Consider the following 13502-nt stretch of genomic DNA (forward strand, 5'->3'; position numbering starts at 1 on the left):
CAAAAGTGGAATGCGAGCCACGAATGGACCCCAGGCCTAGTGTAGTGTGTAGAGGGTCGCTGGGAGTGTAAGAAAACACTAAGGGTGTCCAAGATACCCCACCACAAGACCCTGAATAGTAGGAGTAAAGTTACCCTACTACCCTAGAAAGACAGTAAAGTCGAGATAGGGGATTCTGCAAAGACAACAACTGACTGCAAAGCACTGAAGATGGATTCCTGGACCTGAGGACCTGTCAAGGAAGGAGACCAAGTCCAAGAGTCACGCAAGTGTCCGGGGGAGGCAGGAGCCCACTAAACCCCGGGTGGAAGAAGCCGAAGATTCTGCATCAACGGAAGGTGCCAGGAACTTCTCCTTTGGACAGCAGATGTCCCACGGCGAGCTGGAGGATGCAGAGTTGTTTCCACGCAGAAAGACTGCAAACAAGCATTGCTAGCTGCAAGAGTCGCAGTTGAAGGTTTTGGGTGCTGCCAGGGCCAAGGAAGGACCAGGAGGTCACCCTTTGGAGGAGGAGACAGAGGGGCCGCTCAGCAATACAGAGAGCCCACGCAGAAGCAGGCAGCACCAGCAGAAGCACCTGAACAGGCATTCAGGAAATCTGAGCACAACAGTTGTCTCAGCGCAACAAAATAGGGTCCCACGAACTCAGAGGTCAACTCAGCGAGTCGGGCAATGCAGGACGGAGTGCTGTGGACATGGGCTATGTTGTGCACGAAGGAAGTCTTGCAAAAGTGCACAAAAGCCGTAGCAGCTGCAGATCACGCAGTACACAGGATTACTGTCAGGTGTGGGGAGGCAAGGACTTACCTCCACCAAATTTGGACAGAAGGACCACTGGACTGTCGGGGTCACTTGGATCCAGCTCCTGTGTTCCAGGGACCACGCTCGTCAAGATGAGAGGGGGCCCAGAGGACCGATGATGCAGAAGTTTGGTGCCTGCGCTAGCAGGGGGAAGATTCCGTCGACCCACAGGAGATTTCTTCTTGGCTTCCAGTGCAGGGTGAAGGCAGACAGCCCTCAGAGCATGCACCACCAGGAAACGGTTGAGAAAGCCGTCAGGATTAGGCGCTACAATGTTGCTGGTAGTCTTCTTGCTACTTTGTTGTTGTTTTGCAGGCGTCCTGGAACAGTCAGCGATCAATCCTTGGCAGAAGTCGAGGAGGGAAGTGCAGAGGAACTCTGGTGTTCTCTTGCATTCGTTATCTGAAGGGAAACCCACAGGAGAGACCCTAAATAGCCCTCAGAGGATGACTGGCTACCTAACCAGGTAAGAGCCTATCAGAAGGGGTATCTGACGTCACCTGCTGGCACTGGCCACTCAGAGGTCTCCATTGTGCTCTCACTTCTCTGCATTCAAGATGGCAGAGGTCTGGGACACACTGGAGGAGCTCTGGGCACCACCTCTGGGGTGGTGATGGACAGGGGAGTGGTCACTCCCCTTTCCTTTGTCCAGTTTCGAGCCAGAGCAGGGGCTGGGGGAATCCCTGAACCGGTGTAGACTGGTTTATGCAAGGAGGGCACCATCTGTGCCCTTCAAAGCATTTCCAGAGGCCAGGAGAGGCTACTCCTCTCAGGCCCTTAACACCTATTTCCAAAGGGAGAGGGTGTAACACCCTCTCTCAGAGGAAATTCTTTGTTCTGCCTTCCTGGGACTCGGCTGCCCAGGCCCCAGGGGGGCAGAAACCTGTCTGAGGGTTGGCAGCAATGGTAGCTGCGGAGAAAACCTTAGAGAGCTAGTTTGGCAGTACCCGGGGTCCATGCTGGAGCCCTGGGGATGCTTGGGATTGTCACCCCAATACCAGAATAGTATTGGGGGGACAATTCCATGATCCTAGACATGTTACATGGCCATATTCAGAGTTACCATTGTGAAGCTACACATAGGTATTGACCTATATGTAGTTCATGCGTGTAATGGTGTCCTGCACTCACAAAGTCCAGGGAAATTGCCATGAACAATGTGGGGGCACCTTGGCTAGTGCCAGGGTGCCCTCACACTTAGTAACTTTGCACCTAACCTTCACTAAGTGAGGGTTAGACATATAGGTGACTTATAAGTTACTTAAGGGCAGTGTAAAATGGCTGTGAAATAACTTGAAGGCTTCAATCTTCAATGGGATTAAAAACGTCTGGAGAAATTCAAGGGGTGTTTGGATCAACCTAGGAATTTTACCCTGGCTGGAGACCTCAAAGGGGTACAACTGATAATTGATGCCCTTGCACCTTCTCCTTGGAGTGTTGACATGAGGGTCAAGTCCATTTCCCTTTCTTATGCTTGGACAGCATCTTAACAGAAGACTTTGAGAATTATGGTTTGCGGTCACAGGAACGGCCTTGGCACAAAGTCTGCTCCTGCAACTTGGAGTGTGAGCAGGACCAACATAAAGGCTGTGGCTTCTTCTTGTGTTCTGCAACATACATTTTCGCCTCCCAGTCTGGAATTGCATTCAGGTGCATAAGGGCACACTTAGAGGCTTGTCCGAGCCACCAATGGCACACCTAGTGCAAGTCCAAAACAAACATCTGCTTCCTGCAGTCACTGCATGGCTTGAAACCTGTTATTTTGGGTGGGAACATCATTCAATAGCAAACTGTTGAAGTGGTCAGAAAACAGACAGATAAAAGGGAGCAGAGCTTAGGATCTGCATCGGAAGGTGTAGCAAGAAAGAAACTAAGGTCAACATGCAGGAGTGGCCCTTATATGTTGGTCCGCTCTGTCACATCTGGACTGGTGTGTAGTCAGATCAGAGCATAGCAACACAACACCTCCTAGCAGTGTGCAAGACCACTGCTACAGAAATGTTTTCCAGATTCAGTCTGGCACAAGGGGGAATATTCTAATGTGAAGAATCTTCAGTTAGAAGTATCTCTCAAAGGATCTGCATTTAACTATATAAGAGCTGTAGGACGCTGGCTCTCTAAATAGTGCACTAGTACAGTACACTGTGCAAAGAATCCAATGGATCTCCAAAGATGTGCAGAGGCAAAAATAGATAGGTCTAGAACTCTATGTATGGTAGCCTGGGTGAGCAGCTAGGCTTATCAAGGAGTTGTGCTAAGCATTTGCTGTACTCACAGAGGCATTAAATGAGACACACAGACACAAAGAATAAATCCAAGACCAATTGAGAAAAATAAGAGTTGCTTTTATATATGTTTTCAACTAAAGAACTTCCTTATAAGGTAATCAGTTTTGAAATTAAAAATTATTTGCTGTTTCAAAAATCGGCAGTACAATTTTCAGTTTTTAAATGTTAACCTATGGAGGGAAACAAAGATGCAGTTTCACAGGTAAGTACACAATTTATGGTCCTAGACTTCAGGACTTTAGACTAGCACTGGGCAAGGTTCAGGTTGGTACCCAGGGTGCACCCACAGCGCACAGGGGTGGCTGGGTCCAGAGGTTAAAGTTGAAGTTGGTGCCCAATGTAGTCAATGGAAGTGCAGGGGTGGGGGGGATAAGGTGACACGCTCAAAACCTAAGTGCCAACGGTGGCAAAGGTTAGTCCCTGGGGGTTGATGAGGTGAGCACCAGGGGGAGGGGAGGGCACAGGTCAGCACCAAACTTACATCCTGAGCAGCACATGCGCAGCTGCGTGCAGAGTGCCAACACGGTGTTGAGGTGGCCAATGCTATCCAATGGAGGCCAGGGGTATCTGCTGCAGTGCTGCTCAGGGGTGAGTAAAGAGGGGTCAGGGGTCGATCTCCAGGAGTTGAGCTAAGTACAAAGGCAGCACCAAATTTACAACCTCAGCGGCAGCCTGGTTCAAAGTGGCAACATAGCGTCAGCCACCCAATGTATCTCAATGTTGGAGATGGCTTCCAGAAATAGGCTGCATGCTCTGGCCAGGAGGGGGTCAACCCACAGCTGTCCAGGTAAATTGAGATGCCAGGTGTCATAGGGACACCGTCGGTTCAGCTCCCAAAGTCCCAGGGTCTCCAGGTGCAGGGTTGACTTTAGACATTGGAATCAGCTCACCAGGCAGGTTGTGGTGATCCCTTAGATTTAGGCAGCAAGGGTGAGCCCATGGTGGACTCTTGGTCGGAACTGGATGGGTGGGCCACTTAAACTCGGGCCGGGGACTAAGGGTTTCACGGATCCTCAGGCAGGCTACCCCTTCTTTAAAGATGGTTTGTTCTGGACAGGTCCGCTGTCCATGGGAGTTCTTGGTCTTTTTCAAAGGCAGGCAGTCCTCCCAAGGCTTTGGAGGTCGCTGGACTGCAGGATGGTCATCTTCTGAGTGTAGGTTTCTTTGAATCTTGCCGACAGGCCAGTAGGGCTGGGGCCAAGTCAGTGAGTGTCTCCAGTCTTCTCTGCTGGCGATGGGTTTGGTTCTTCTTAGGTTGCAGGAATCTGATTCTAGGATTCAGGGGTTCCACCTAAATAATGAATTTAAGAGCATTACAGGGAGTGCCAGGTGGTAGCCAATGTGCTACTTACCTTTAGGGGACTACACCCTTTCTATGACCACTTCCTTTGGGAAGTGGCATAGCCCCAACTCTATTGGCCTATTTCCTTCCATGCAAGATTGTGGAATTTAAAAAGTATTGTCCACTTCAGCTCGTCCACCTTAGGGGTGGGATTGGCGTGAAGTGGGCACTCCTACTAATTTACTGAATTTTACCGCAAAGTGCTGCTGTCAAAAGTGGGGTCTAGAACTGGGGGTCGACCTCCTCCATCATTTGGAGTGGCCTGAATCACATTTCAAAAGTGGCAAGGCCTTTGTAGCTCCCCGCCCTGGAATGTCCATCCTGCCTGAGAGATGAGGTCATGCCTCTGTCCAGAGCAGGCCTTTGTTCTGAGCCCTTGAGAGCACTGGCTCTGACCTCATGAGGCCAGAACTTTGACTAAGGTGGCTGCACTGGTTTTGACCAGTCAGTGGCCACACCAGGAGTTGGTAGGTTTTGCAGGGGGCACTGCTAAGGTTCCCTATGAGTGCATGTATTCTTAAATCCACCACTGGAGTCAATGAGGGTTTATTAATATGAGATGTTTGATACCAAACATCCATATCTTCAGTGAAGCCATCATGTAGGTGGGGAACTCGTAATGACCAGTGTCGAGCACATGTACTTAAAATGGCTTCACTGTTCCCTTACTATGTTTGAGAATCGACAAAGACATAGCATGGTAATACCTGTTAATGCAGGTATGCCCTCACATGCAATATAATGCACTCTGCCTTTAGGGCTGGAAGGCCAGCCAGATGGGTGACTTACATATATTGCATGCAGTAGACAGTGCACACAGGCTGCGTGCCATGTTGTGTTTTCATTTTAGGCCTGCACCAAGACAGCATCCTGTGTAGGCAGCACTGGGGGCACTTAGTGAAGGGGACACTGAGGGTGGCACAATCATGGCTGCAGCCTTCAAGGGCCTTTCTTTAGAATTCCATGCCCTAGGTACCATTTACAAGGGACCTATAGTGTCAACTAAAGGTTTGCCAATTGGGAAACACTATTGTGCAGTTTTAGGGAGCAAGATCTGGCATTGCGGACCTGATTAGCAGGGACCCAGGGCACTTTCAGTCGCAATTACACCAGAAACCAGGCAAAAAAAAGTGCGGGGACCATGTCAAAAGTGGCACTTTCCTACAGGGGCCCTATCAGATTACAGGATATAATTAAACACTCTCAAGCAAGCCATTAATTAACCCCCTCTTTATCAGAGCTCATGAAGGTTCGATGTACTGTGTGATACATGTCTTGGGATTGTCTCAAATGCAATGGGATGCCTAGTTTCTACTTCATGTTACACAGCAGCACTTTTATTGTTATGATTGCATTGGTATTTTTATATCAGTAGTCTCTTAATTTCTTACATTTCCTTCCTTTTTTTTATAATCACCAATTCCAAAAGCTGGTGTTGCTGTCAGTATACTAGGATTAATAATCTGTCCAGTGGTTTGGTGCAAGAGTTTATCTCTTCCTTTTGGTTTCAAGACCTAGGAGGTGTTTATTTACAATTGCCAATAATCCATATACATGACAATGGAGTTTTCTACTCAATCATTACATTAAACTAACAACTTAATGTTGTGGTGATCTTTGCATTCTATCAGACCGGTTTTCTGGGGTAGATGCCATAATCAAGGAAAGGAAAGGCAGGGGAAAGGAGAAGAAGAGATTGACAGATGTGAGGAACCATGAAAGAAGAAGAGATAGGAAACAAAGAAGATAAGGAGGAAGACCGGGAGTTGGAGGGTGGCAAAAGGAGCGTGTAATATACTGAAATAACTAATGTCTTATCAACAAAAGATCTCAGGCCATGTTTTGACAGCAAAAAGGAGCTCAATAAGGTGCAATCTAATTTGAGTTCCACTTTCGGACCAGCCCAGTTAAAACTTTTCTTGACATTCAGGTATATTTTTGGAACTACGTTGATGTCCAGCAGATGGCATGCAAACTTTGTGTCCTGGGCCCAAAAGGACAGAATCAGTAAAATTCACATTTAATTTACTGCTCTGACTGCAAGCTAGAGCTCAACATAGAAAAGATAAAGGTAATGAGACTAGGGTTCAATCTACACCTTGTACTTATGATTGATAGCCTGTTTACTTTAGCAGCATGATGCCTGAATGATGAAGTAGTGCCCCTGGTGCAGAAAAGCAACAGGATAACTCCAATCAGTTTTCGAAGTTTCAGGGTCTTAAAAAAAGTGCTCTCTCTGGACTTCCATGAGAACGCTGGAGGACAGAGGTGGACGCAATTATCTGACTTTACACGAGTACTGCAGTTCCCTTTACAGGGTTGCCTAATACTAGCAAACACGCTGCACTTAAATAAAATGGTGCCAGATTCATTCTGAGCCTTCCAAATTATTCCTCCGCATCCAAACAACTACTTGAACTGCATTTGCAACCAGCTGAAAGACAAATAGAACTCTCTGTAGATGCTATTTGGTCATGCCTTTCTTCAGCTCCAGTAGCTGCACCTCCAGCTACAGAGTTTTTCTATCTCTGTAGCGACTTCAACTAATCTGTAGTGCCAGGACAATCTGCAGGGCATCACCGTTTTTACTAATACACATATTAATTAATCAAATCAAATGGAATGTCAGGAACCGAGAAACTATCAAACTGAGAAAACTAGCCAAGGAAATCAACAACTTGATGCAACAACTAACATGCATTGGGTCAGACAGCAAATGTAACCCAATTAATCGTCTGCTCCTTTTTTGGACTTACCTTCAAAAATGCTTCTTTTTGCTCAAGGTGCTTGTTAATCATGGGGGTCACATGATCAGTTTCTGAATTGAGACCCAGCTTGTCTGCTCCTCCACACCAGTCTTCATCCCTCTTGTACTCCTGTTCGAGGCTCTCTAGTACACTGCACACCTGCAGAACGGAAGGGGTGCATTTTGGTGACTCTTTACAAGTTATCTTATGTACTTACTATGTACATGCGAAATATGTTATGTTGCCAAGACGAAAAATTAGGGTTCCATTGCAGGCTCATGCCATTTGCATTGCACCAGTAACCTCAAAGTTGTTTTATCATCTGAGTGAAAAACATTCAAAGAAAATTAACTCTCAATAACTGAGTTGCTATAACAGATGTTCTCCCAGGACATGATTATAATGTTTATATTTTTTAAAAGATTTTTAGATCGAGTTTCCATCCTCTCTGACTATACTTTAATATAGCATTCGGAATTCTGGAAAATAAAATTAAACTTTATATAAAAATAAAAAATATAACACATACACACCTAACATTGTGAGCATGGAGTGATCCCTGGTGGCTGAAAAGCTCTTTTAAAATACAGTCCCAAATTCTTAATTCTATTTCTCAATAAATAAATCGACCATATGTCCATGAATATTATACCTAGTGCCCTTCGCAATTTCTCATTGTGCGCATGGCTGCACATTAAAATGTGCCATTGAAGTACCACAAATCTTGTCAAATTTAAACTGGCATCTCCTCATTCTGAATCTTATCTTCAGTTAGGTCATTCAACTATCCATATCTCTTTATTAGGCCACGATGGGCACAACCAGTGCACATCAATAATTTCACTACGAGCATCTCCTCAGACTAACGAATACTAAAAACATATCTATATCAAGAGCACTTGTACTTTCAAATTTAAAGATCACCTACAAAGGTAACTTTGGTTCAAGTGTAGCTTAATAACTTACTTTTGTATAGCCCATTTCTAAGTACTGTGAATAGGTGTTGCAACTATTATCAAACATAATTACACTCAATTATCAATTATGGAAGGCAAAATGTAAATGGCGTGATGCTATTCTAACATGTAGTTTACAGTTCACAACCAATGTTAGCAGAAAGCATCTCATTGAGACATCTGGATAGCTTCCATTCCAACTTTGTCAAGAAGACATGAGCAGCATACTCAAGAAAGAGCATCATAGGTCTTCTCTTTTTGTGCTTGCTTCTAGATTTTTATAAATCTGGGATGCACAGGCCTTAAATGTTGGAACTATCCGCTACATATGAATTATTTAGATGATTTCTCCTCCATCACACTAAATTGCAGCCTGACAAATGGATATTCTTTTGATCGGTGTTCGTACAGATTGCCAAATTGCCAAAACCTTTTAATCCAAGTCCTTCCATCACAGTGACCTTTAAAGAGTCATAATGCCACAAGACATGCCCCATCACCCCACTAGAGACTTTAGATTTCTTATTCACTCCTTTAGTTAAGTTGGTTAAAAATACACATACACAACACTGGTAGAAAGGTTACCGTTTACACAGCTTATTTTACTTCAGGAATGACTGGATTGAGGATCTATTTTTGTGCCCTAGACCTATTTCTATATAGATGTGTTTATAAGATATTTTCTTTGTTGTTTGTGCCATCTAATCAGCATAGAGAAATGTACAACCCTCAGCTACTTGTGGTCCGCTTAAGAGCCTCACTGTAGGAGCCCCCTCACACTCACATTGCTAGCAGTTCCAATACCAAGACAAAAAATTAAAACAAATGTAAACAGCCCGGCTACGCTACTCTCTTTAAAAAAAAAACTGCCAGGGTTATCCTATTTGTACTTGAAAACTCAAATTACAATCATAACACATTTTACCTTGAACGTTTTAAAACATTTACTATTTTATTCAATTGTATCTTATCAATCTATTAATATATAATATATATTAAAAAGTATATTACAATGTAAGATTAATTAAAATATAGGAATATATAAAACTATTAATGTATATAAACGTGTATATTATTATCAAAAAGTATAAAACATTTAAAATATTAAACACTAACATGATAAAATATTCTGTATGACATACTGCATTATGAAGGCAAAGGTCATTTACATTTGAGAAAAACCTTATAGGTACACTCAACAGCCAAAACCTCCATACACTCCGGGTAGTGTTACATACGTATGGATGTTTGATAGCAACGGCAATATATCTGGATGAAATGATTTCACCGTACATACAAAACCTAGGTTTAAGTAAGCAAGAGGAAAAGTCTATCTATTATAAAAGAGTCAAGTCGACTTCCAAGCATATTTATAAACAGATGCCGTTCTCTAATTAAGAAATACTTGTCTATACCTACGACTTTCACAAACTCAAATGTGAAATATTTTGTGTCTGGGGCTGGGGAGCATTAGCAAAATATCACACAAAGCAGTATTATAAAACACATTCAATACAATTGTCTACCGTAACATAATTGTACAATGCACTGCAGTCATTGAGCTTTATGAGATTGGAACTCCTGCCTAAGGGCCACATTAGTCTAATTTTCATAACAAAATGCCAGAGGGGCTAAGCATCATAAAGGGGAAAGTCTTGTGGCAATCTATGAAAATCACTCATCATGGGAACAATAGTTACGGATAAGTACATTATTTTGCCCAGCACTAAAAGATACACAATCATGAATTATGAGTAGTACAACACAAATTTGGGAAGGCGAGAATAAGGTTTACCTCAAACTACTCTAATAGACTCTGAACATAGTAAAGTGATTTTAAGTTTCTTTTGCACCTTTGTACAGAAGCAGCATGCACCTTAACAGAGAGGGGTTGAGGCCTGAGTGAGTCAGTTTCAATACAGAGGTAAATGATATAACTCTGTAACGAGTAAAGTGTTTAGGATTTGCAGCAGTTAAACTTTTCAATGTCTACATATGATTCTGAAATGGAGCGATGCCCAAAAGTTGTCTGCAGGATATTCTCTTCAGTCGTCTGGGGTTTCTTAAGTACCAAGAACCTCTAAGTTCTAAGCTTTTAGTATCCAAGAACCACCTGACCCGGTGCAACATCAGTGTGTTACAAAGCTGGACTGAATTAGAATTGCTATCACCAGAAAGCTAGTCAGATTCAAATTCCATGTACCAGTATTATGATGCCGCAGTCAGAACCCTTTCTACATTTTGCCTAGTATACTTGGCATTAGGGGAATAGCCAGAAAGCCACATGCAAAGATTTCTGATCAATGTAGGGAAGTCACTCTAGTAGAACCACAGTTGTCATAGTCTGAAAAGTTATAGCATTTCCTGTTCTTCAGTTTAGCGGTAAGTCTCAGAACCACATGAGGGGAAGATCTATTGCGAAGGAATGGGTCACCCACTCCTACAAAGCTGATTTGTGTCTGCTGGGTAGGAAACAAATACATATGTGCTCTTCTGTAATTGAGATTCAATTATTATGAATAATGAATCAAAGGCTCATAGTGTGAATCCAGCAAAGAGGAAAAGAGGAGGTTCAAGGTGAATCAAGGAAAATCGAGTACAATCAAGGTAGTATTTGTAGGGCGGTATATTGCTCTTTATCACAAGAAGTGCCTATCTATTCATCCACAGATATAACAATGTTTGGAAAACTATTGGCTACCACCATCCACCATATATCTTTGTGACCAAAGAAGTTGAGAGGTTCATCCAACCTTTCAGTCTTTTGAATAATGCTACTAAGCATAGCACCAGCAACAAAATAGTTGGGGAAAATGGCCTCCTGCAGAATTCTGCAAAGTTTCATGAAGCCCAAGCATACATTTTATTGATATTCCTTAATATTGACTCTAAAATATCGTGCTATTGGATTAATATGGATAAAGTTCATAGGATTAAAATATCTACAAGGTAAATATATATAGGCGAGTGCAGGTTGACTTTACGAAACCCCACATATATGTACCTTGACAATATATTTATCTTCAAGGTGTGTGGGTGTAAAGTTAAAAACAGTAAATCTATACTTACATATAAATATTTACATTTTCAATATTTTGGTATCACAATGTTTCTGTAATCATTATTTCAACATACAACCATTTTTATTAAGATTGATCTACTATGATCTGAAAACAGATGTTCCCCAGCAGACCATTTTATGCTCCAACATTGTAATTTTCCTTAAGAAAAAACTATAAAGATCAAAAGTGAGGCTCAAGTGTAAGGCTATAGTTGTGCAGGATGTCAGGCCTGTGCAAGTAATATGTCCACAATTATCTCCTCACTGGGAACCAAGCACCCAATTGTGCCCTTGAATATCAAGTTAGCGAAGCAGATTTGTCCAATGCGTACCCAGAGGAGGTAGCATGAGCTGCTAATCACCATTCGCTGGCACACAATAACACTCAATAAATGGTTGCCCAGTATGTGCTTTTTCTTTGGAAAAGGAAAAGTACATTATTACGCACAGTACTCAATATTACACAGTAATTTACAAATATATAGATATGGTTGGTGAAAATACCTTTCGGGACATTCTGAAATAACATTTGATTCCTGATAGGCCCATAACCCCCAAAAATAACAGTACCTACCTCCCATTCCAGGAAGTCCATTACTATATAGGAGGGTGTCACTTTAAATAAAGTGGGCTTATTGGCTTTGTCACATTAAAAGACCAAGAATGACAATGTTATAAACTCTCTATCACTGAAATCATAAACCAAGCTTTACCTGCAATCATTTTAATCACTAATTCATTGCAGTATAGTCCAGGAATCACTGTCAGTAATACTTTTTTTTAAAAACAGCATTGTCAAACAACAAACAAGATCACATATGCGTGGCTTCCAGGCTTTTTTTTCCCCTAAGAAACTGATAAATCTTAATAGGATCAAAATAAAAAATTACCTTGCAGTCAAGTGACTGTCAAGAACCTATGGAAACAGGAAGGGGCAGTCCTATAACCCTGGGACCCTGTGCAGGACAACACCACACCAAGAAAATGGTCCCCTCAAGGGAACTGCAGGCAATTAGCAATTCCTCCGCCCTGCCTGGTAATTATGTGTGTAGCCTGCCGAAGAGTCGTGTACTGTGTAATGGTGTGGCCATTTGCCGGTTTTTGAGGGCTTTCCTTATCCCTGATGTGGGCGAGCAACCAACAGTGTCCTCGAACACAGGTGAGAGAGCGTAGCTTATATAATCAATATTAGCATGAAATGTTTATGAACTAATGTATAATAATGCCGCATAGAAAATGTATTAATATGTTTTGCTCTTGTTTTTCTCACTAGAAGCTGAATGCAACTGTAGTAGATCCGTTCTCATGAAATTCGACTTGCTTGTAGAAACATTTTAGCTGAATGCAACACTGTAGACCAGTAGCAGGTACAAGGTCGCCTAAACCGGTACAGACAATGGAGCCACTGATTGAAGATGCGCAAAGGACCACGAGAGTATGAAATCATACCGGACATTCCACCCGCTAAAGACGTCAATTATAAGGACCAATAAAATACGTGAGAACTGTTATGGGGTGACAAATTCGATTAGCTAATTTGAAAATAATTGGAGGAGATAGTGGGGTACAACCCCTTGTCCAACCGAATTTTAGGGGAATGTACAACGAAAATGGGATAAAAACCCTTGACACCAGGAAGTAAATTAGAACTAGAGAACAGGAGAGAATAGGAGATAGAGACTAGGGGAGATCCTGATGCGATTTGCTATGATCCAGACACTTTGTCACTTTGCTTAATGACTTGCTAATTTTACTTAGAACCATCCTTGTCCTTAGATTGCCCGTTTATACTTTACCTCCTTATGAGGGAAGTACCCTTTTTCCCTTCCTGTCTGAGCTGAGTTCCTGACTGATGGCGAACCAACTGATGTCCTGAGGACGAAGACAGAACCTGAGTGCTGACCCAAAGACGGAGGGTAACTATATGACAATGAAATTGTAATTGACTGTTTGCTTTTCCTTTCTAGGTACCAACTGCTATCTTTTGACAGAGACCATAGCTAGATGTTTTCCAAATTGGTGTTACTAAATTGTTTTGCATGAAGCCCAACATGCCAATGCTAATTCGAGGTTAGGACAGGAGCTCTAAAAACTGATGCAAATAGACAAATGACCGAATCTATTCTTTGTTGAATAATGCGCAAATGTTACTCTGCTAAGGATAACTTATGTTGACTCCGTGCTATGTTCTAATATTCGTGATTCTTGCTTGGATGAAATCTTACCAGAGTTACCATATTGTGAACATGCAAATGTGCTTCTTGGTATTGAAATTAATAAGTTTGCTAGTAGAATTGTAATCAATAC

General features: G+C 42.6%; 1 protein-coding gene across 7 annotated transcripts in view; it reads right to left on the reverse strand.

Moving 5' to 3' along the window:
* TRIO (trio Rho guanine nucleotide exchange factor) overlaps positions 1-13502 on the reverse strand; it is a 3522386-nt gene that overhangs the window by 2283763 nt on the left and 1225121 nt on the right. For all 7 annotated transcript variants that reach the window (XR_011200906.1, XM_069219639.1, XM_069219640.1 and 4 more), the window contains exon 18: positions 7188-7337. Coding sequence is in view for 6 of the 7 variants with exons in the window: in XM_069219639.1 (XP_069075740.1) it covers positions 7188-7337 (150 nt within the window). In the remaining variant the exon portion in view is untranslated. The remainder of the gene's footprint in view (positions 1-7187; positions 7338-13502) is intronic.

This window comes from Pleurodeles waltl, chromosome 2_2 (genome assembly GCF_031143425.1).
Source record: "Pleurodeles waltl isolate 20211129_DDA chromosome 2_2, aPleWal1.hap1.20221129, whole genome shotgun sequence".
Taxonomy (NCBI): domain Eukaryota; kingdom Metazoa; phylum Chordata; class Amphibia; order Caudata; family Salamandridae; genus Pleurodeles; species Pleurodeles waltl.